The sequence below is a fragment of the Centropristis striata genome, chromosome 22, assembly GCF_030273125.1.
Source record: "Centropristis striata isolate RG_2023a ecotype Rhode Island chromosome 22, C.striata_1.0, whole genome shotgun sequence".
In the NCBI taxonomy this organism is placed as follows: domain Eukaryota; kingdom Metazoa; phylum Chordata; class Actinopteri; order Perciformes; family Serranidae; genus Centropristis; species Centropristis striata.
In genome coordinates this window covers 5,965,465-5,991,035 of record NC_081538.1, presented here as the reverse complement: position 1 = coordinate 5,991,035, position 25,571 = coordinate 5,965,465, and the positions used below count along the sequence as shown (strand labels likewise).

Sequence of the window (25,571 nt, the reverse complement as noted above, 5' to 3'; positions counted from 1 at the left end):
ATGCATATAATACTTGGTCATGACATTGCATCATTGATCTTTGACCCTTTTACTCATATATGCAGCACAGACAGAAAAAAGCATGTTGGCTTGCATACTGCAAAATGCAACAGGAATGCTGCAGGACATCCTAGTATTTTTTTTTTTTTGCATTTGATTGCATACTCTATATTGGGACAAACTTCATCTTTTTTTCTGGCACACTAAATAGTATGGTAGTACATGATATTGAATGCACCCAGATACATACTGTGTCCAGTAGCTAAAGTTTGGAAACAAATATTAATGTGCTTAAAAGGAAGGAGATGAGTAGATATAATTACTCTTTGACAGTGTTATTTAACTACCTGTTTTTGAGAGAAAAGTCAGGAAGTAGGGATCTAAAACATAGGTAAAGTATTAATACCACATTATGAAATTTCTCAACGACAAGTAATATCCCTGTATTCAAAACTTTCTTCAGTAAAAATACCAAAGTATCAGCATCAAAATGTACTTAAAGTATTACAAGTAAAAGTACTCATTATGCATAATGACTCAGATTGTTATATAGAAATATTCCAAATATATTATTGTATTATTCAATTATCCATTTATTATACTTCAGCATTTGATTTTCTCTAAGTAGGGCTTGTTTTAACTACTTAATATACTGTTAAAAGTTCAGTTTTTAAAAAAATGCCAGTTCATCATGTAATCTCGACCTGAAAAGTAACTAAAGCTGTCAATTAAATGTAGTGGAGTAAAAAGTACAAAATTGGCCTCAAAATGTAATGGAGTACAAGTATTAAGTTACATAAAATGGAAATGCTCAAGTAAAGCACAGTTACCTCAAAAATGTATTTAAGAACAGTAATTGAGTAAACGTACTTAGTTTTAGTCAGTGTTTTCATCTAGAGGGGCTTTAATGAAAATAAAAATATGTAATAATAATGAAAATAATGTTGAAAAAATTAATAATAATAATAATAATAATAATAATAATAATAATAATAATAATAATAATAATGGAAAACAGAGACACGTGATAAAAAAGTGCAACACCCCTTAAAAAACACAAACAGAAATCTAATGCATGTAATTGCATAGTGACATTAACAACTGTACAAATAGGATGAGAAAGCTCACTACAGATGTGAAAACTTGTTCTTTATATGAGCCTGAAAACGCTGCTTTTCACTGAACACACACATCGCTTCTTCTTATTTTTATCTTCTGAGATCAAACCCCTCCAGCTCCATCGTGACTGCAAACTGCATCAGAGCTGAGTGGGTCTCGGGGTCCATTTGCGTCGCCAGTGCGTTGCAGCTTTAAGCGGTCCATCATGCCTTGCGGTGTCCCAGTTCAGTTCCGATGCAATTTACAACCAGCACTGTGGTCTCCCCCTCACTGACGGCCGGAGCAGCGGGCTAAACAGGCACACAGCGGCAGATGTTCACAGCCCCATGTCGGATGTCCACTAACGGGACGGACGCATGTTTACATCCACTCGGGTTATAGAGGCGGGGATGTGAGCGCAGCGTCCCATCTGATGCGGAATACACAGGATCTCCCGCATGTAACCCGCAGAACATGCACCGGAAAGTAGCGGATTTTATCCCACAGAGAAACACTGAAGCTACAGCACAACAGAAGAGTTTCAAGTGCTCTGACACACAGTGATCTGCTGCTGTAAACAGGTATGTTGTTATTGCTGAATTCTGCCTCTGAATGCGTCAACATTTAAAAGCTGCTTCAATTAAAACAGGTTGTATGCAGTTAAATAACAGATATATGGTTTTCTAGGGGATATTCTTTTTATTCTATCTCTATAAGACACACAGGGACTATGACACACTGGTCAGCTGTAGTTGCATAACTTTATTTCGCAACAGAGTCAGATTTATTCCTGTTTTTCTCCTAATCCTTTCTTTTTAAATGCTACACTAATATGGCAGAGAGTTTTAAGTTCATACTTCACACAAGAACACATCCTTAAATGGAGTGATGGTGGTGTTCCACATGGTTACATATTTGATCTGTGAGCCAGCAGGAAATGAGTGAGTGGTCAGTGTGTGTGAGTGGATCTGCTGAGTCCCTGCGATGATGAATCTCTTAATAGAGTTGAGCAATAAGCGCTCACTCAGCAGTGGCTTTAATCAGAGTTCCTTCAACTGAGTCACACAGCTACAGTAAGAGAGGAGAAAGTCCTTGAAGCACTGTGTGATGGAAGCAAGGGCAACACTCATTCACAGGCACTATGTTTGTAGTAGGAATATTGTGTAACAAAAATAATAAAATACTAGTTTCTTCACTTCACACTTGAGCACAAGACAATTTAACATAAAAGGTAATTTCGGTATTTCGCGAACAGAATGGCTTCTGGAAACTATTATTCTTTTGACTTAAAGTCATTCTTTATTTCCTTTGTAAAGAAGCATATGTTTAAGGAAGAAAAGAAAAATTAGCATGCCATCCTTTCAAAAAGTCCTTCAACCCAAACAACCACATAGGTCATTAGTTCCAAACCTCTAATACGACTCACAGAAGCATTTTTCGTTAATTAGCGCCCCCACTGGTGGCAGGAGATCAACACCTCCAGATATCTAAACGTATTGCTAGCAGTTCTACACGTGGTTAATGTTGTGAAACAGTTTCAGGTTGTTAAGGTAGGTTAGAAAAAGGTTGTGGTTTGAGACAAATAAAGTGTTTTTGTTAGGTTAATTGACTAACATAAGTAATTACATAAAGTAAGTCAAGTAAGGAGTAAAATGTGACTTAGCTGTGTTACTTGCATAGTCACATTGACCAGTACTCCTTGGAAGTAGAGCTCTTTTATCTCAATGGGACCTTTCTGGCTAAAAAAAATATATAAATAAATAAATAGTTAATTCAGTTATAATAACTCAATGTTGAGTTTTCATATGGAAGACAAACAGGGGTCACCAGGGTGAAAGTTGTGATGTGCGCGGACTTTGTTTCTCTTTATACAACTGAATTTAATAAACTGAACCTGTCTCTAGATGTTTAAAAACTGCCAAATAAAATGATTTGACGGGACAAATTGGTCTGCAGTCTAACACAATCCAACATTTGTTTAATTTGACGTTTTTTTTAGTTGATTCAAATCCAGCAAAATGCCTTCAACAATGTCTAAAAGCCCAATGTGCTGTCTCAGCATCCTGTTAATTTGTGTCCCTTTAACTACAAGCTGAACATCAAAGCTCCATTTTAAAGCCCTTGCTTGTGTCTTATTTTCTTCCCCTCAGTCATTTTCATAATCCAGATGATTAATTGATCTCACAATGCAAAGCTGTCTAAACTAGTAAATATGAAATTCCATCTCATTTAGCCTCAACATCAGACATGTGCTCCTAAAGCAGAAAACTGTAATTTCACAGACTTTAAATCCAGTCCAGACTCCCCCTCCCACCACCTCCATGCCTGCTAAGCTCCGAGTCTTACAGGGTTAAAGGCTTATTGTCTCCAGCAAGCTGATTAGTTTTAACTTTTGAGACTGCAAGGTGGCCGTTTGGTCAACCAGTGTCAACATGATGATGGTTCCCAGCACATATAGAATAAATACAATGCAGAGCTGGATTTTACATGTTTTTCCATATGTCTTCAGCAACTTATTTCCACACATGATAAAGGACACTGTGGCATGTGTTTCCATTAACTTTAAAATGCTGCTGTATCCCTGTAGAACTCCACTGCCGGTTTGTTCACAGGAAAATCTTACATTGTACCTCACAGAAAAGTGGTTGACAGTTCCTGAATGGAAAGCTTTTCTGTGTGATTCCCCTCTGAATCTTTTCACTCAGCTCATTCCATCTTTTTGTTTAACCTGCAGCCACCTCACTCTCCTCAGCTGACAAAGTTGATGTGGAATTAATCTCTAAAAGGCGTCTCCACTGAGCAGAGCGCTCAGCTTAACATGAAGACACTGAAACAGAGGTCGTAAATGGGAAAGAAAACACAGATTGTCGTTTCAAGTTTGTCGTTTTTTTGTTGTTGTGTTTCCATCAATTCATTTCTATGTGCACTTTGAAGATTCACCTCAGAAAAGCTTGATGGAAACACCAAAATTCAATTAAAAAAAATTCAAAAATGTGCATAAAAGTTTTTACAGTCACTTGAGATGATTTTTGTCTTTTTCTGAAAAAAAAAATTTAGCTAAACAGGAGATGGAAACACTTTTTCTGAATAAGTTCTGAATTAGCAAACATTTAACTCACATGACTGATGCTGCTCTGCCTGTCAAAACGAGCTGACATGAAAGAACAAATATGAGTTGCACAATTGAATCCAATTCCTGATTAAATTTTCTCGTAGGTAGCCAAAGTTGTCCGATTAGGAACCTCTTTTTTGTTGTATTTTTTTTTCTTGTGCAATCTCTTCTTCTACTGTTTACTGACAGATTAGCCTACAGCAATACAATACACTGTCATCTTCTAACGAAAGTACCTTTATGCAGCTTTTTTTATTTGCTCTAAACCAGTTGATGGAAACTTTCCTAATTCAAAAAAAATTTAAGGCAACGTTTCAAAATATCGCTTTAAAATTAGTTTAGACTAATGGAAACACTATAGTCAGGTACAACAGTTATAGAGAAGCAGTTGTTGGAATTACAAATCTTAGATCTCAGACTCCTCCAGAAGTGTGCATTTAAATATGTATAAAAAATATACACTGCAAAAAAAGCCAACTTGTATTTTTTGCCTAAAACAGTGATTTAAGTTGGTGAAACTTGGAAATATAAATTATTGACATTTAGGGCAATAATGTAAGTTAGCACAACAAAGGAAGCCAGTTGTCTGCTCAAAAACAAGTTTGTGAGTTGTTGTTACTTATATCTTTAAGTTGGGGTTCAAAACAAGGGACAATAGTTCTGCTAACTCTTATTTCTTTGTTGTGAAATGCAGGAAAGCGGTGAAATTCGGTTTTTAGCGAAAGCTAGCGGCTAACCGATGCTAGTGGCTACCTGATGCTAGCGGTGCTGCTTGTTACAGCTACAAGAGTAGCCATTAGCATATCAATGGTAACTCAAAATTGTGGTCACAACATTAGCTGACATTTCATAGCGGCGTTACAATCGTGCCAATTCAGCATTGCAGAAGTTAGCAGAAGTAAGGATTAAAAGTTATTACAATGTAAAATTATGAATTCAAAAATCTGAATTCAGGGTTGAGAAAACTCCAGAATTTGGTTAAACAATATGTATCATGATTCAAGAGTTACAATGTAGATACAGTTACATACAATACAGTAAGAAAGGTAATAATTGTGCGTTTAAAAAAAAAATGTCATTGTATAAAGAACAGGCCACCATATACAATAATTCTGAAAATTAAAGTAAAAAAAAATTAACAGTGAGATCTGCAGTATTTTGCGTTCATTACAGTTCCTGTAAAACCGGACACTGTACAATCTGTCTCCTATAAATCTTCTATCTTTTAATTAAAAAAAAGAATGTTTTTGAATATCAATAAAGTATCATAAAACCTAATATCACAATACTTAAGTGCACTGATACTTTCTTACACATGTAAAATATAATTTGGTAGATACTAGATAGTAATTGCAGAATGAATAAACTGCAGATTGGCGCCAATTTTGGTCCAATTTCATGTTCCAGTTATTTTACTATCTTCATCAGGTTGCAGGGTGGATTATCAGTGTATTTAGTGGAGGGGGAGAGAAACAGGAAGGATGAGAGATGCTGCTGTATGATACGAGGCTGCGTGCCAACTCAGAATCACAAAGTCATGAGCTTATTACTGCGAGGGCCACCGAGCCTCCACCACACTCCATCAAGAAAAGTGACATTTTGTCTGAGGACACGGGTCAAATCCTAATTTAATTGGCTTTGTATATTTGAAATACCTGCTGACATCAGCATTTCTTGTGCCTCAGCTGTATGGATGACAAAGTAGATCAGACACCACCTCAGTGCACAGTGAAACATGTGAACTACCAGATGGAAAGACATGAATTTCATATCAATGTTCATATTCTCTTAAATGGCAAAAATTAAAATGAAGATTTGGTCAATTATGACATCCCAATTAATTAAAATAATAACTCATCGCCTTTGGAAATACCAGGTATTTATTGCACTTTTAAAAAAAATTTATATAATTGATATGTTATTTTATGTAATTCAACTGAAAAAATAATTTAAAAAAATAAATAAATAAAATAAAATAGATAATTAGATAAAGTAAATATTATGTACATTTAAATAAATAATATAAAGATAATGCTTTTTTAAAAATAGATCGATTATGATTTAATATTAGTGCACAACCTACTGGAAATGACTAAACATTAACTCAACATATTTAAATAAATAAAAAACAGATTAGACAAAAATAAGAAGAGTACAACTGAAAACTCCAAAAGAATATATGACAAAAATCATTATTATTAATTATGGGTTTTTGGGGGGTTAATATTGACATTACACAAATTTCATACAATTACTCAACCTTCAAGTATAATTCAACTGAAATACAATTTAAAGAAATGTTCCATAAATAAATTAAATAAAAATGTATTATCCAGTACATATATGTATGTGAATTATATATACACCTTTAAATAAAAAAAATAAAAACAACACATCCTAGGGTTTATATTTACAGCACTGAACATACTTACATGTTTACAGAGTTGTGTAAAACAAATGAGGTGGGTGAACCTCCAACAGCAGACCAGCTCTGAGACGTTCCATCAGCAACTTAATCGCGAGTTTAAAGGAACTACACACCTCCACGTTTTCTCAAAGCTCACATTCAGAGGAAACAAAGAGGAAGTGGCAGGAAAGCACGGGTTGCTTCTTAATTGTGAGTGATTGTTTGGTCTACTTTCCCAGACCGTGCCCTCCAATCAATCCAGTCATCTGTGTAAGGCCTCGGACAAAGCCAGAGCTGTGTCGCCATGGTGAGGGATTGTTTGCATCCAGTCATGCCGCGAGCCATGTGGGCTCACACACACACACACACACACTGCAGCATGCTCTTTTGTCTGGGCACCACTTGTTTCAGTGGACCCCCTCCTGCTGCCTCAACCTCCTTGTTGCTTTAAAAATTGGCCCCGGATTGCGTCATTGTTGTTGTGGAACTGCTCGCTGCTGCTGCTGCTTGCTTTAAATTGTCACATCTTCACGATACAAAGTAATTAAAAAATGTGTCTTAATATACAATTCATTCTCACAAATCTGCATACAAATATCACGACTTTAGACCTTGAGATAATGTGCAATGCTTTCGCCAAAATTGAATTTTGCGTGCATATGATACACCAATCTGTCCCCACGTTTACGTTTGGAGTTATTGCCGCCCTCTACCGGCCATATTAATTATGAATGATGCCGAATTGGAGTATTTAGCACAAAAGTTGCACTTAGTGCACATCAAATAATCATGCAATGCATCATCACAAAGTCTAAAGTCCATGTTTTAAATGCAGATTTTGTGAGATCGGGTTGTAATGTAAACAACAGTCAACTGCAATTTTAAAAAACAATACAAATGAAAAATACAGATAATATGCAGTAAAAATCGGTAATTTAAGAAATGTATAAATGTAGAATAACTAAAGTTTTTTTTACTTTAATATGATTGTAAATGTTTGGAAACTTTTCTGCCATACATTTTACTGTTTTTAACAATTCCTTCTTAAAATATGTTTAGATTGAAATTTACTGTACAAAAATAGAAAGTTGCCTTTATTTAACATTCAGCAATATGATGTGTATTTCCATAGAATTCATTCTAATTTGACATTCATAACCATTAAGCAATAATACTGAAAAAAATCTTTAATGTCCATTTTATGGTTAATATTTGTATTACAATTTATTTACCGCTTTTATGTCACTTGCATACGTATAAAATAATACAGTAAGTTTCTGGAAAATACCTTTTTTTAACACAGTGTTAGGACGTTTCATGGTGATATCTATTAGTTATATATATAGTTATATATTTTACTCAATTCACCTGTGGTGTCCTGCGAGATCAAGAATCTGTGTGTTGCTGCTTGTAGAAATAACCCAGGTCACTGGGTCCAAACGTAATCAATGAGTTTGTTAAAGTGTAATTAAGTGATTGAGTGAGGGAGCACTGGGCCGAAGCAAGCCAGGAAATGAACTCTTTGGTGGGTACCAACCGATTGCAAATGAAAAAGTATCGTACCAGAGGCCTAAAATGATCGTATTCTGAGGGAAATTATTGTACACGAGTAAAGAAATAAATGTGTAATTTTACAAAACATCCATTTGAACTGCATGTCACATGGCTACAAATCTACCCAATTGTTGTTGTTTATTTTAAGCAAGCTTGCATAGTTGTGAGTCATGATCATTATATTGTATCGTAACCCTAACATGATTTGCTGGTATGAGGTCATATGAGAAAAGCTGCACAAACCAACTGTCACAAAATGGTAAAATTATCGTACATTCTGTCGTTTTTATTGATCATTTATCCTGCAGAGGGCAAAATTATCATCCAAATATGATAGTTATTGTACCTGTGGTAATGCTGGTGGATACTTTGCATTTCAACCCAGACTTGTTTGTGTGACTTAATAAGGTCTTCTTTTACATTTTTTCAAATTTTATTATCTTAGGATAGGGATGATCAAACATAATAATGATTTGCAAATCCTTTGCAACCTAATATTAATTGAATACAGTACAAAGACAAGATATCCAATGCTCAAACTGGAAAACTTGTTTTTTGTAAATATATATACACTCAGAGTTACAACAGAGTAATTTATTTTGATGTAATCATATGTATATATTTTACTAATCTATTTTTTTCCAATTTTATTCTTGTTGTTATTTTTTATTGACTTATATTTAAAGTTCAAGACGCTTTTCAATTTTTTTTCCAAAGTTCAATAAATGCATGATGTTTCAAAAGTCAGTTATTTACCATTATCGTGGTATATAACTGTGATGTCAACATTGACCAAGCAGCCCTCCCTTTGTGCCTTTTTTAAAGCTCATCTCAGATATTAAAGTGGTATTTTTGTGCTGATCCATCTCATTAATCACCATTCATGTTTGAGGAAATTTAAACAAGAAACACTAAGCTGGACGGTGTGTCCCCTCCCTGGCTCTGCCTTCCTGTGGCATCCTGAGAATGAAACTTCAGGGGAGGCAGACTGAAGTCACGACTAAGTTTAGCTCAACGCTTTACAGCCCAGACGACACAGTATTCATGTCTGAACCCACATGGCTGCAGCAAAAGACGTCCAGGACCACAAATGCCAGCCTCAACAGAAGCTATAAAAAGATAATTCCACCTGAATATTCCTGCAGTGACGCTGTGTGTGAGATGCTGCTGCAGGAGGGTGAACTTTCTCTGTGAATGGATGACTGCGTGAAGGCTTCAGTATGCAGCTGGAATGTGAAGCATTGCGTCTGTGTGTTTATTAATCTGTGACTAATGGAAAAGGAAATTCCAGCAGCTCCAGCACCTTTCCCACAGGTTCCGCAGTTACTCACTGTGGAGATGTGAAGCTCGGCCTCGCACTAAATATGGAACGTACACATTTACGAGTAAGCCGAACCAAAATAGAAGCACACATGTTGCAGAATACTAATTTGTGTACACTCACCATGTAGCATGTATGATTTATTTATCGGGACTGTGGCAGCGGGGGCTTCAAAGTGACTGTGATTTTAGATCAAAGACACAACCAGCGAGAAAGTATGGAAATAGATGATGAAAATTCAGAACAATAAAAGCAACCGTTGCCGTGAGAGAGAGGCACAGAGGTGGCTGCTGCGCAGCGAGCCTCTTAGTGATCTGAGCGTTGGAAGTTATTAGCAGGGTAAAGAAAATCGAAGCTTGTTTCCAGGAGGAAACAGACTGCAGTGGGGAAGCTGTTAGAGCTGTTGTGCAGAGGATTCGATTAGCTTGACATTGACATACTCTGACCTTACGTTCCCAGGTCAGAGCTTCTATATCCTGGTATCTCGTAGGTACAAGATTTAGATTCTCAGTGAAGTCAAACACTGAGTGGTAATAAAAAGACTGTTTTATCATAAGGATCAAAGTATAAAAAGCTAACTATAGATCTGAACATCTGCTTCTGCACAGCTGCCTGCTCCTATAGAGCTGTACGCTGCTTCTCATACCTACCAGCATATGCTGTATATGTATGTATTTGTGTCAGGGGTCCAGTGGGAGCATGTTACAGTAGTTGAGGATGTAAGTAGATGTGCTCAAGTACTGTAATTAAGTACAAATTTGAGTTATATGTCTTATGTTTCAGTATTTTAATCTTGTGCCTTTTTTACTTTTTCACAACACTTCAGAGGGAATATTGTACAGTATTTTATTATTTCACAGAATCCCTCTTTCAATCCTCCAACCACCTTCTTAAAATGGTCAGGGTTGCAAGATTTCCACATTTCCAAAAACCTTTTGATAACCAAGGCTTGAATTATTTTAGGATGACTGGCGAGGTCAGCCCTACACATGGGTGTGTATGTGACTAAGTGACTGAGTGAGTGATCACACTTCTGTGTTGGCCTGTTTTCAAACACGTTGTCATTAGCATCATAAGGACAATGCTTTTACTTCAATCATTTAATTTCAAAGGTAATTATTAGGGCCTCAAAAGCACTGAGTGGTGCAAAACGGCTATGGTTCTTCTAAAATGTATTATGAATGGTAAAAGGACTGCCTATTTCTAGTCTTTGCGAGCACTCAAAGCGCTTTAACACTACAGACAGGGCTCATTGGCACGCACATTAATACTGGTAATCGAAGCTAATCTACATGTTGCCACCTGCCGCTATCAGGAATTCATTCACACACAGATGAACGCAGCATCAGGAACAGTTTGGGGTTCAGTATCTTGCCCAAGGATACTTCCACATGTAGGCTACCAACCACCAATCTTCCAATCAGAGGGCGCCCGCTCTACGAACTGAGCCACAACTCCCATGTTATATCTTTAAGTGTATTATTACTTGTTTGTATTAAAGGAACAAACAGGGCATTCTAACTACTTTTTACCTTTGTCAATTCTGTATTTTATTGCACTTTTTGCACTTTTATGTGAAGCACTTTGGTGCGGCTCAGCCGTCTGTAAATGCGCTATATAAATAAATTTGACTTTGACTTTGACTTACTAATATCCAAAACATTCACATCATATATAGACATAACTATTCCTGTAACTTGACAAAACATAGTCCGCAATATACACGGTTTTGACCTAGTCTTGTTAAAAGTAGGCAGGTTTCTCCTTCCATTCAGACATGTGGGCTTTTCTCTTGGTATAGCATCTCTCCTCCAGCCTTGCAAGCTGTTTGTTAGTGGGTTCGTGTACCATAACCATAGCAACGTACAGAGCAGCTGACCATAAACAGGAAAAAAGGCAGTGTGTCACAACCTGCTGTAAAAACCCCTGTTAAGACACATATTCTGAATGCTCTGTACACACATTGCTACTAAAACCTGAATAGTGTTGGCATATCCCACATCCTACCTGGATTATACTTTTCAGAATAAGGTCGAATTTGGAATATCTGAATTAAATACGCTCTGTACATGACCTGTATCAAATTTGTATATATATTCAAATACATTTGCGTACATATTATTGTTGTATTTTAGATAATAGTGGAATATTTGGAGCAGTGCTTTTGTGTTACAGTCAGTGTTGACTCATTTGGATTCAAAAAATGTGAAAATGAATTTGCTGCAGCTTATTTCACTCTGTTTTGATAACAGGTTTATGATGATTGTATCACAGAGGAGTGAATGACTTCAGCACGACTTCTCACACCAATGTGTGTGTACATGCAGAGTGTGTGTATCCGTGTGCGAGCGAGATAGAAGCAAGGAGCAGATTTACAAGCTTGTGTCAACGCTGGCTCTTCCTCCCGGTGTGATTTCACTATCAGCCGTCATTGAATAAGCATCGTATCACAACATTTCAGCAGCAGCTGTGACAGTTTGAAGGCGTCATCACATCTGTTAGGATGCTGTGTGTTATAAAACCATGTCACAGACCTTTTGTTCAGCTGACAGCAAATTTCAAGCAACAAGTTTTGTTTCGCTTGTGGAAACCTCAAACCCTCTTTTGCTTTGTTATCCATCTGTCCCTCTATTGTTTCACCTTCACCCCCCTTTTTTCTTTATTGTCCCCCCTTTTCCCTCCTTTCAGCTGAGCTGTGGTATATCATGGGTATAGTCTCATTTCTTTACTGGGCTGTAACAGGCATCTGGATTCAGATGCATCCCGCAGTATCTGTCTACAGTTACAAATCATCCCGTTCCCCACCAATGGCAGGCCTTGCCCTTACCAGATGCCTTCAGTGCAGAGGAGTGTGCAGTGTAATGCAGTCTCTGTAGGAAAAGGCCTCATGGGGATCAGTAGTTAAATTGCAGGAGGGATGGGGGTCCCATTCCAGCTGTGATGAAGATCGAAGCTGCCTAAATTGTTCAGGGAGGCCTCAAGCGATATGGAAGTCAAGGGTAAGAGCTGAGCTGATGGCCCAGTCAGGAAAAAGGAGGGCTGCTGCCCAGTAGGGTTGCAATGGTCTGAGCATTAGACACCAGCTCCTTCACTGCTCTGTTGCGCTGGCTGGCTGTCGTGGCCTTGCCAGGTTGGTAATGACTGCCTCGCTGCTGAGGTGCTGGTGTCAGCAGTTTGAAATGGCTCTCGTTCTGCGTTCATGCAACCGCTGTGAGCTTTCCTGCACCGACACCAGCAAATGAAAAATATATTGGATGAGGCCTGCTACACGGTCACAATCACTGCACCACAAGTGTGTTCTTGCAGCAATTTATCAGCACTATTACAGGAAACTACTTCAGAAGAACAAGTGTTGTTAAGTTGTTTATTTACAGGGAAGTGGTGTCAATCTGCACAACCATGTGGGGTTCAGTTGATGTTTTTATAAAGATTTTAAAGATTTTTGTTATTTTCATCATACTGTAATGTGTGTGTTGTCTTGTTTAAGTGGCCTTCTGGGAATAAATTGAAAAATGTGGTTGAAAAAAATGGTGTTGTATGTCCAAATTGATGTTTTCAAGGAAACTGTAATTAAAAAAAAAAAACCTGTAATGAATTGAGTTAGGGTTAGGGTTGGTGATGGCATTATGGCTATCACAACTTGGAGCCAGAAGTGACTGGACAAGAGGATGGTTACCAGCACTAGCTAGCTAGGTTAACAAGGTTAGCAGGGTGCATCTGTAAGTCACATTAACTGATATTAATTGGGATGCCAATTGAGAGTGTTTGAGTGTTAATACAACCGAAATCTGAAAAAGAAATTTCTAGGTGACCAAAACCACACAAGACTTGTGTGATGTATATGCATTGTGAAGCCTCTGTTATAATTAAAAAGTCACTGTGGTAGTGACTTGTTGATAACAAGATCCACCCTAAAGCATACCCTGTTTTACCAGCTATTTTACTCAAAATGTGACCGTTATTTACAAAATAAACATCATACTGTATTAAAGAAGATGTGAAACTAGCGATGGAGACCATACACTCAATAGGAAAATGTTTACTGAGGTAATAAACGAGTAAGAAGAAGGGTAATTCTCTCATATACTATATACATCTGACCTTTTTTTTGCAACAAGTGGAGTCTCCCCCTGCTGGCCATCGGAAATAATGCAGGTTTAAGCCATGAGTCGAGTGTAACAAAGTCCATAACACTGAATATTTTCTTTTTTTCTTTTTAAGGATGGAGAGTTAAACATTATTAGCACCCCCTTGTGGTGTGGAGGAATGAGGGCCTCTGGATGAAGGCCATGGAGCTGAAAGTGTGGGTGGATGGAGTGCAGCGCATCGTGTGCGGAGTCACGGAGTTCACCACATGCCAGGAGGTGGTCATTGCTTTGGCACAAGCCATTGGTAAGAACAAAACAGTGCGCTTGTCTTCAGTGTTCACAGGTGGAAGATCCTCAAAAAAGATTTAACATCACAAGAATATGAGCAGTAGATGTAATTTGTATTGGTTATATAATGAGGGATGCACAGCCCACTAAAAATAAAACAAAACCCCAACTAATAATGTGAAATACCACCAAATGAAGAGCAGATTTAACACTGTGAGATGATTTTCAGTACACAAGCCGGATGGAAAAGTTTTTCCATCCGGCTTGTGTACTGAAAATCTAAGGTGGCGTTAATGATATTTAGTCCCACACAAATCCCTATGGGGATTTTCTGCTCTGTGGGTTGTGTCCGATATTGGCCAGGCAGGTTGTCAGATATACTGGAGATGATGAATTGCAGTAAAATGAAAAGTGACTAGAGGGCACAAAGAGATTTTCACCATAAATGGGCTGCACAAAACGAGATGAGTCATGCTGCAGACTTTGGTTTATTTACGTGATGTACATTTGCAGAGAAATTAGTTGACACTCTGATATTTATTGCATGAATTGTGTCGTGCATATCTCTGCGAATCCAAGTCCGTAACAACATGATTTCATCAAACTGAAAGGTGACCTGTTTATGGATGGATTTCTACTGGGATTTCTCACTAACCCCCCCATAGATAGATTTGTCACAGAGTTAAAAGACGCATGTCTTTCATGGTGACAGTGTAGCAGGAGTTATGGCGTCCACTGTCCTTTGTGTTCTCTGTGGCTTTTGTCCAGGCCAGGGCACTTTGATGTGAATGGCTGTAGTGATGAATGTGCCTCTTTTACAAGGACCCTTACTGTGTCAGACGAGGGTGAGGGTACGATGGGCAGTGTTTTACTCTTATCTGTATGTGCACAGACAAGAATGCAGGCGGACACACACACACACAGAGCCATGAACCATTAAACGCAACCCTTTCCCCAACACAATCCCTGTTTGTTGAGTTGAATTTTCCCACTGTTCAGTTCTTTCACTAAACATGCTGGTAAAGTTCTTTGAAACTACCGCTGCTGCACAAGCGTGGGAGACTTCACTGAATCTCTTTCCTCTTTAAGCTGCAGCTCACTTTATTTTTTTAAGCCCCCTTACAGTGATTTCTTACCACCAGGAGTTTGCACCATGACAACGTACACAAATAGTGTTAAATCAAATGGTACCAAGCCATTAAATGATGCAAGTAACTTTAGAGGCCATAAATCTGGATTGTGTCAGCACAACAATGAAATTGAAATGTGTTTGTGACTCATGAGTCCAAGCGGGCCAAGAATAGATCCTTGGGGAACACCACAGGTCAGAGGGACCTCCCAAGGAAAGAGCATACCAACTATAACAAAGACAGTTTTACTGAACAAGTGTGAGCTGAATCAGTCAAAGACATTATCCCTGTTGAAACCCATTTTCTAAGCAATTCATGAAAGGCAAAGCTGAATTAAATTTGAAATCGAACAGTCTCTAGCATCAGCTCCAGATGAGAGCAGTTTACTTGATGCAGAGATGTCAGAAACAAGATTTATTTTTTTTAATTTATGGATCTATAAATCACACCAATCCAATAATTGGAATGGATCCAAGAACACTTGTGTCCAACATGGTCCAGACGTGAAAATGTAACATGAAATTGAACAAGAAAATTTTAAATCTACATTCATGCAAACAATCTGTATTCTACTCTTATTCACTGATGGATATGATGTCAAGTCACAGAATATGTGTTGAACCTCTTGAAAGATGATCCTTACCGCATGCTGCCGTGCATGTCATCTGTCTCATCTCTCGAGATTTTGCTTCTATGATAGATTTGAGCTCGCTCCTCCTGCTAATGGGTTCCACATGCTGTGTAGCAAGATGAGGCTGCCAAATTTGCACCCAAAATGTTGTAAAAGCGTTCATTTATAATTGCGGACTAAGCCTCAATAATTCTCGACTCAAGGCTGAGGCAGAAAAAAAAAGCTTGGAGAAAACAAATGGCAAATTAATTACATTTTTAAAAATATGACCTTAAATCACAGAGATGCTGATTCATAAAGGCGGATTATTATCACATGATCTGTGTTTGGTGAAATATGGTATGTTATTTCCGTTGGAATTTGTATTTGACAAATTGCGGACATGGCAGATTTGCATTGTATTAAGATGACTTAAAGGTCCCCAAAATAAGAACACAGAGCGAAAAACAAGGGAAATGTGAAATAAACAAACATGTTGTAATTTGGGCAAAATGTTTTGTGGTCATGTTGGACCCTGTCACTCATCGTGAGAAGCTGATTGTGTTCTCAGGGCCTTTAAGATGTCAAGAAATGTTTGTAATTAAGCACCAGATGCATCAATTTTCTTATTTTTTTCCCAGGACGCACTGGCAGGTACACTTTGATCGAGAAATGGCGCGAGACAGAACGTCACCTGGCCCCGCATGAGAACCCTGTGGTGTCCCTTAACAAGTGGGGTCAGTATGCCAGCGACGTCCAGCTCATCCTCCAACGGACCGGCCCGTCTGTTAGCGAGCGGCCCACCTCTGACGGGCAGGCTCGCGTCCCAGAGCGTGGCTTCTACCGGCAGAGCCTGCCACCTCTGGCCAAGCTCCGCCCGTCAGGGACAGACCGCTCGCTCAAACGAAGGGAACCCAAACGCAAGTCTCTGACCTTCACTGGAGGGGCCAAGGGTCTCCGGGACATATTTGGGAAAAGCAAAGATTCTGAAGGTAGCGTTGTAGTTTATTGAGAATATACAAGCGGACTGTTGTGTCCCAAAGTCCAGGTTATACTGACTTCATTCTCTTCCCTCCCTCCTGCTATGCTTTTACTTGTCAACAATCCAATCTCCATCCTTTCATCCACCCAGCCAAACAGCCCCAGCAACGGGGTGTGAGTCTGAACCTGAGCAGGGTTGGAGGTGTTGGAATAGCGTCTGTACCTGGGAGTCCAGCCAGAGAGCTGAGCCGACTGGTGCAGCTGCAGAGAGACAAACTGCAGGCCCTGGAGAGCCGTCTGCTGGGCTGCGAGGCCGAGCTGCGAGACTGGGATGAGGCCGCCGGCGAGAACGATGAAGTGAGTAAAAGAGCAGCTGCCAGTGCTGTTACTTACAGGGAAAGATAATGTGCTGATCCATAACACCTGCACTCTAAACCCTCACAAATCTGTTCAGTTTTACACAGCACTAAGCAAAACGATATTCTTTTAAAATCTCTGTACCCTGTTGGGCTGCAACGCCAGATCCCATTTAGAATTAATAGCAGTTTCATCCCTGCATCATCTTTTATTCCTTTACCATCTTTAATAAGTATTTTATATTCTCTTTGTGGCTGGAGAGTTTTAAATTGAATCATTTTTCACTGACCAGGGAGGAAACTTGGAGGAGGAGCTGCTGCTGTTGGAGCAGCAGGTGAGGAGGAACGATGCAGAGATGGAGGAGGAGGAATTCTGGCAGAACGAGCTACAGATTGAGCATGAGAGTGAGCGGCAACTACGGCAACAGCTAGTGGAGCTGCAGGGCCGCGTACGGGACTGCGAGGCCAAGCTTTCAGAGTACCTGGCACGCATACAGGTGAGCTCAGCATCACAGAGAAACTGCCCCTGGATGCTGTTTTATTGGGTTTTAAAACTGGAATTGAAAAGTTGAATTACTTAGCCTCTCTGTGAAGATCATTTTCACGCCAGGTTCTCCATGTTATTTATAATCTGTCATGTTCTGTAGAGCATGGAGGGAGGCCTGGAGCAGGAGCGGCTGCAGCAGGAGGCTGAGCTCAACCAGAGGGTCAACGAGGAGGAGGTACAATCCAGTCTACTTTGGGCTACAAAATTCAATCAGCAGCATGCAAACAGAGAGGAAAATAGTTTGTGGATCTGCACGCATCTCTCATTCATGACCCTCTCAGTGTCCGTCGTATGAAAAGACTATTAGAATATTTAACTAAAGTTATTCCTCACATAGATGAGTACAACTCATAAAGCCCAATTTAAACCAAAAATTTTACAACACGATGAGTTGAAACATGCAACTACTTGCAACTTTTATAACTTCAGGCTTTCTTTGAAACTAGATATAATTTGTTTTGAAATTTGTGTTAAAATATCATATTTGAGTACATTTTAAGGCTAATGTCCTACGTAAACAAGGCTGTTCCTCAAACAAATTGCTGAATTTGGGCGGCTGTGGCTCAGTTGGTAGAGCGGTCACATGTGGATTGGAAGGTCGGTAGTTCGAACCCAGACCATGGTAGCCTACATGTCGACGTATCCTTGGGCAAGATACTGAATCCCAAATGGCCCACCGGTGCTGCGTTTTTGTTGTATGAATGAATTCCCAAAGGTGGCACCGTTGTAGGATAGACTCTGCCACCAGTATGAATGTTTGCGGTGAATTGTGGGTGAATGAGCGCAGTCTGTAGTGTAAAGTGCTATATAAGTGCAGTCCATTTAACATTTAACATTTATAAAGTGCCATTTCAACCACGGCTTGCTAGTTAGCTTGCTTGCTAATTCTAGCATGCTTAGACACTACGCTGGTTACAGAAAATGACTCCCCAAAAAGTCACTAATCTGTTGATAGCAATGTGCTTTCCTATGCTGTGACAATAGTGTGGATGAAACAATAGGTTGTTAAATTGTATTAATTTAGCGGATCGCTAGATAGCTAGCTATCTCGTTCATTCTGGCATGCTTTCATGCTACACTGGTTACAGAAAAACTCATCTGTTAATTGCAGTGCACTTTCCTACACTGTGACAAGAGTGTGTGGATGTGTTAAGTTGTTAGTTACAAACAAGTATAGCTAACTAGCAAGCTACATTAGTTAAATAAGTTGACCAGCCGACTTTGCTACGGGCTGATGTTTTTGAAAGAGGGGACATGCTTTACGGTTTAAAAATCCCCACCGGCGACTTCAAATGCTGTGTCGCAATCGACACCATCAGTTGGTTTCAATTGAGCTGAGACGTACCGGTTCTCAACACTGCAACTTAGAACTTTCTAAAATCGTTATTAATTCGTCACAAATCTTTGGTCTGAACTGGGCTTTGAACTGCTTTTTTATTCATAGCCAATAATCTCATATTCTGAAGTTCTAAACACATTAAAGCACAAAAGAACCATCCTACACTGTTACTATGTGGGTTTGTTACTAATTTCTCCTGAAAAGTTGTGGTCAGCGTTGGCTTTCTCCCTCTTCATTTCCACTCTGGATTTCAGGTGCAAACCCAGCTGGAGAAAGTGAGGGCAGAGCTTGAAATGCAGAGCCAACACACAGCGCGGCTGGAGAGCAGCTGCAGGGCGTTGGAACGCTCCCTTGGCCAGTCCAGCAAGAGATTACAGGTCTGTTTAGTACTTTTACTTAGTTTTTTTTATACCAAAGTCTCAAAATTGTCAAACCTGTGGAGGATGCTGAAGTTTAATTTCAGAAAATGTTTTAAAAATTCTCATTAAAAAGTTGCAGTGTGTGAAGAATCTGCACACAGGTGGAGCCGTAGAAATCTAAGCTCATTAAGTTGTGGGCAGTGAAGCGAAGTTTAATCTCTGGCTTGCAGGGATGTGCAGTGGATCCTTGGCTGTGTGCATCCCCGTACGAAGTGAAGTGCTCTTAGTACAGGCGAGGTCCAGTAGGGTGTGGGAAGCATGAGGTAATGAGAAGGGGAAGGGAGGGAGGGTATTACAGCATTCTTCGCCTGATTAGAGAGGGGCCTGAATAAGTACACAATCCCTCGCCTGCAGTTGCGTAACCATCTGGGAGCTTCTTTTTAGCTCTCCCAACTGGGTTATGACTTCTGCAGAGATCCTGGGCAGAGTGTGATCTGTTATCGATTTGCATGTATTAAATCCACCTGAGTTACATGCAAATATGCATACAATTCATGGTTCTTTTTTTCCGTCACAGGAGAAGGAGCAGGAGCTGGAGCAGCTGACAAAAGAGCTACGACAGGTCAACCTGCAGCAGTTCATTCAGCAGACCGGTACCAAGGTCACCGTGCTGCCCGCTCAACCTACAGGAGAAAACAACAATGGCACGTACACACACACACACACACACTCGCCTATACACAGACATGTATGTAACACACCAACAGAGATTTGCCACATTGCTATCACCATTAAAAGTTCAGTCAAAATGAGGTTAGTTATGACATTGGAGAGCTTTACATGAATTATTATCTTCACATGTGTATGTACACAGTGCCACCTTGTGGTCAACATGAGAAGGACACATTAGACGGCAGACTTGAGACTCTTTGGCCATAACAGCTTCAATCTGTAACCCTATTACATGGACCAAATGACTAGCAGCCCTGAAATTCTGTAAGACTTTCACAGTTAATCAAGGAGGAAAATCCCTTTTTCTCTTCCTCAAAACAAAAGGAAAAGTCCCAAAAAGGTGGTAGCCTCATACTACTCTTTCTCACTTGTGTCGTCGTTCAGTTTGATATCTCTGGTTTAACTACAGTAGCAACTGTTTTGTTTTGTAAAATGCATTAATGGCAAATTTTTGCACAAAGTTACAGAAATGATTAACAGTTAGAATGGCACGCCAATGCCAATGGTGCATTCACATGCTCCTGGGATGGTTTCATTCCCTGAGATGGGAAGTCGTTCTTCAGACTGTGGTGTGTTCACCTCAATTAGAGTCATATAGAAACAACATGGATGCTACCAAAAGGATGTGTTGTATTTTATTGCTCAGTTTGATAGCTGTGTCCAGTTTTTTTGTGACAATGAAGAGGAAAGGTAAATAATCATTCAGGCCATGAATTATGATCAGAAACTATGTTTTCTGATTATTCCAACAGCACATGATTGCAGCACAAATGCCCTATCTGGCAGAAATAACAAAAGTAAAAACAGGAATTTAATGTGTCCGCCCTGTGATTTGGATCAGCTCCAAAATTTAAGGGGGTCCTTTTTTTTTTTACTCATTACTACATTACAGGCAGCTTTCATGAAAATTGGGCCAGAAGTTATTCCACAGACCTGCAGAACAAACAAATCTCAATCAACATCCTAGATTGCAAAAATATCATGTCAGATTTTTAATTGTCCTCGTGTCCTTTTCTTTGTTTTGGTGCTTGCTACAGAAGTGGACTCTGGTTCCTTGAAACGACTTGGCTCTTCTCGCCTCTTACCCAGCGACCTACGCACCCTTCAAAGCACCGTGACCTCCAGCTTCAACCCAGAAGGCATCTACGTTTGACCCCAAACTGTGCAGGAGACATTATTTGAGCAGCAGGTTGGGCCTCATGTTACTAGAGAGACTGTTCCTGTGACAGGAAGGCCCCAGAACTGACTTCCGAAAGTGCTGAAATGCTCTCAAGCGAGGCAGTAAAACAAACTGCGGAGGAAAAACATTAAGTGTGCCATCACAAAAAACAGCTCTGTTCTGCATCTTTCCTGCCCTGCCTCCTCTTCCATCTTACTAAGACTGGGACTTAAACTGATGTCAGTATCCATTTGCAAACTAACATTTAATCTGTCAGTGGGTGAGTGAAGATTCCTCTTAAATCATTCTCAGTCTACAGCTCCATTTTCTCTGAATAAAAAAAAGCCAGCAGATGTATTTCTGTTGCCTGGAAGGCTTCAGGAAAGCAGTGCAGAAAAAATCAATTTTCTATGTTGTGAATCATGAACTAGAGGAAGTTTAAAACATAATCCATGCACGAGCATGCACAAACACTGACACCACACCTGTGCTATAACCATAGCCATATCTGATTGCCTTACTCTGGTGTTTTCAAGCCAGATGTCAATAATATAAAAGAACTCAAGGTAGCTTCTGAACTATGCGCCATTTAAATTTGATTAAATACTTGGCACCAATTCAGGTGATAATGGTAACTGATGTCAGTATAACTCAACTGTGGCTCAATCCTTTTCTTTCACATAAGTTTGAATATTTTTATATTATTTTAACTGCTTTATATTTCCTGTGTTTGGCGAAAACGGAAAACTGTCTGCCTGTCATATAAAGGAAACAATAGAGGGGATAATTGGAGTAACGGCATCAATTATTGGACATTTTTGGTGAAATAGTTTGCCTCTATGTTCAGTTTTTATGTCGTATTTGGTGCAGAGCCATTAATCTTCTTCGTTTCACTTGATTTCTTTCTCCAAAAAGCTCTGAAAGGAGCGATGAGTGATGACAGAGGCCTCCAGTTAAGCCTCTAGTAAAAAAATCAAGCCTGGAAAAGTTTGCCAACAATGACATCATACCCAGTTTGACCACCAGGTGGCGACAAAACATATATTATTCAGACAGGTGGAAGTAAAGTGAGAGAATATTACTTCTGCTCTAATGTTATCTGTCTTCTTCTGTCAGACATGACTGTGTGTTTTGTTTTGTTGCAAAGCCTCGGTGCTTTAGCTTCCAGTATAGCTGCAATCTGAGGTGTCTCACTGTGTTCGTCAAGCAGGGACACACACATCTACACACACTACAACACACACGTACTGTTTTCTTTTACTCCATCTGAATTTTTTATGAACTAAAGATGTCTCATATGAACCAAAGCTCGTGTGAAAAACTATAATAGTTAGATGAATGTACTTTTTTATATGAATGCAACATATGCCCGTGAAGTGTACCAACTTGAGTCATATTGTATCTGCAATTTCACTTTGAATAATTTGCTCTTGTTAGGTGCCAGACGGTTGAGCTCTTTGAAGAAGTTGACCGTAAAACAACTTCTTTACTTTTTCAGGCTAAAACTAATTAAAAAACTACAGTTAAGATACAATTAAAATTCCACACAAGTCTGGCTGTTACTGCATTTGCCCGTTTATAGATGATCAATTCTGAATGTGAACTACTTTTTTTGTTGGGTTTCTGGTATGAAACTGACTCAAACTGTCTCAAATAAGGGTCAATAAGCTTTCAAACCTGAAGTCATTTCAAAGTCTGTGGTTGTATGTCAAACGTGTGAAGAAAACTCAGAAAATTGTGACTTTAAATTTAGGATTTGAATCCATGAGAATGGCTAAGTAATACATTTCAGCTAATTCTATCAACACTACATGCAAACAAATGCGTTTCTGCCCTGCTTTGGGCAGTAAGAACATGGCTCAAATTCATATTTTTAATGTGTGTGCATGTGTAATCTAAATCTCTATTAAAAAATAACACATACATACATTATGGGATATTTTTTAGGAGATTAAGCTACCTATATACTACTATATAAAGTCAATGAAATTAGCCCAAGCCCTGCAACATTAAAGTGATTGGAACATTAATGCATCTGTATTTATAATCAAATGATACATTACACAATATTCTGAAATGCTGGAACAACAGCATATTAAGGCCATTGTAGGTAAAAATAATATAATAATATTTTTTTTTTAAATTGAATAAAATTAGGGCACCAGAGTAGTGGTTTAATCTTCTGAAAAACAAAAAATCAGACATTAAAATTGTAAATGTGCAAGAAAAAGACTTCAATATTGAGTCATATTTTTGCAAGAAACAAAAAAAATCTGAAATCCTGAGATTAAGGTCACAAATTTCTGGAAAAAGAATGAAAAGAGAAAAACCTCAGAAAAATGATGTCCTTTTTTTCAAAGCTTGGAGTTTTTACTATCTTTTGCAATGCTGTGATAATCTACTTTTAATTAAGTAATGAGTGCTTCCACCACTAACAAGTTTGTGCACTAATTCTCATCTTTTCATACATCTACAAATCTTTTCTATCCATTCACAAACTTTAATTTCTCACGTGTCAATTTCTTTGTGTTTTGTTCAGTTTACAAAGTGTGATATACAACCACGAGCTTTGAAATCACTTCACAGACTCAATACCTTATTGACCTTCGCAAGAACCCGTATGAAGCGACGTGTGTTTGTGCTGCGAGCAAAACGATAACAAAGTGAATTCCTCCCTCGGGTGTGAAGGATCTTCGTTGTTTGCTCTGCGGTACGAAAGCTAACCGGAGGAATTCACATCACAACTTGGCAAACTATTCTCAGAAAATTGTCCTTTTTTTTCTCTCTCCACCTTCTCCCTCAGTATGCAGTATTATCGTCATGGCAACAACTTCAGCAGTGACACAGAGACTAATAAAGGGATCACAGCTCTCGTTGACTGAAAGTTTCAAATAATGGCATGCCTTATTGAAAAAAAGAAAAAGCTGTAAATAATGTCTACATGTCACATCAGTCTATGGACTTTTTTTTTTTTTTTTTTTTTAAAGTAGATTGATATATGCAGAGTGCTAGAGGTTAGATTTTAACGCTGCCGTTCAACAGGCAGCTCTGTGTGCATGCAATAATGTGTGATTGGTTTATTTGGACTTCCAATTAGTGGATGCAACAATTCATCAGACGATATTTTTTGTTTTGGGTTTGTTGTGTCCCTTTATGCCTTGTTGACATTCACACTGGTGGAGATTTGAGCAGCCAGCTCAGTGAATACGAGCAGAAAAAAACTATACATTATTTTCTTGCCTTTTATTACAATTGTGGCAAATACAACATCTGTGGATGTAAATGAGATCCGTGTTGCGTTAATAAGTTTACAGACATTGCCAGTGATTGGTTTCTGTTGTGCCATCAATGGTGCTTTTCAATAAAAAGAGAATATACAAATGAGATGATGGAGCCATTATGGAGACAGCCATCAAGTGTAGACACGCTGCGGCTCAGGGATATTTCAACACACAGAATTACCCAGACGAGAATGCGCAGAAAGTAATTATGGATGAATGCTGTTCACGATGTCTCGAGCCATTTGACAAGTTCAATCGTGTATTTGCTCTCATTGGGACTTGAGCAGCTGTTTGACAAATTTAACATGTAGCATGGGCTCCTAGATACAGCACGACAAATGTAACTGAAATAATGACGTGTTTCTGTGAGAGACGTTGCTTTGTTTTTTTAATTAAAGTGTTTCACTTGGCTCATGTTTAAGCTAAAACAGAAAGGGGCTTGCTGAAACATGAATCATGAATTGATTACATGAACTGTGCTTGGCTAACTTCACTGACCTGCATTAACTCGTCATATAGACAAATTATTGTATCGTATGATTTTGTATTGTTTACTCACAAATTCACCTAGTGTATTTTTTTAGCAAATTTTCTTCTTTGGGTCATTTTTCAATCAACATATGTATGAAAGACATGAAAATCAAATTCAAGAATTATGTAAAATATATAAATAAGTGGATAAAATATATTTAAAAAAACATGCCAGAAATGAATAAACTGCTATACAGTGATGAGTAGTGTGTTTTGTTTTTGTATTGTTCATGATTTCATTTCATATTTCTCTGATCATAAGAAAATCTACACAATTAACTGGACATATATCATCAGAGTAACCTGTCATGTAATGATAACTCATAACACATATGGAGACACAGTGGCAGTTTAAAAAAAAAAAAGTATTCAGATCCCTTCCTTAAGTAAAAGTACTAATATCACATGAAATTACTCCACCACAAGTAAAAGTCCTGCAATTAAAATGTACTTAAGTGAAAGTACAATAGTATCATCATCAAAATGTTCTTAAAGTATCAAAAGTATAAGTACTCTTATGCAGAATGGACCCACTTAGATTGTTACACAATATTCCAGACATATAATGGGATTATTATTATCATTATTGATGCATTTAGCAGTGTTTTACTGTTGTCAGGGTCTGGTTAATTTTAACTACTTATTATACTGTTATGTGCTTTCATTTCTAAAACTGCA

At 38.6% G+C, this 25,571-nt stretch overlaps 1 protein-coding gene across 1 annotated transcript; it reads left to right on the top strand.

Annotated features, from left to right (window-relative positions):
* Positions 1-1,180: 1,180 nt before the first annotated feature.
* Positions 1,181-25,093, top strand: rassf8b (Ras association domain family member 8b). Its single transcript, XM_059326105.1, has 9 exons — positions 1,181-1,679; positions 13,714-13,884; positions 16,250-16,600; positions 16,741-16,946; positions 17,239-17,442; positions 17,593-17,667; positions 19,086-19,208; positions 19,768-19,894; positions 20,960-25,093. The coding sequence occupies exons 2-9, from the start codon at positions 13,773-13,775 to the stop codon at positions 21,073-21,075; spliced, it is 1,314 nt and encodes a 437-aa protein (XP_059182088.1). The 5' UTR covers positions 1,181-1,679; positions 13,714-13,772; the 3' UTR covers positions 21,076-25,093.
* Positions 25,094-25,571: the final 478 nt, after the last annotated feature.

Bases quoted from the DNA above. Each gene is read 5' to 3' on its own strand.
- rassf8b (XM_059326105.1), top strand. From the start codon at position 13,773: ATGAAGGCCATGGAGCTGAAAGTGTGGGTGGATGGAGTGCAGCGCATC. The intron at 17,668-19,085 runs GTACAATCCAGT...TCTGGATTTCAG, and splicing joins AGAGGGTCAACGAGGAGGAG to GTGCAAACCCAGCTGGAGAA. The intron at 19,895-20,959 runs GCACGTACACAC...TGCTTGCTACAG, and splicing joins TACAGGAGAAAACAACAATG to AAGTGGACTCTGGTTCCTTG.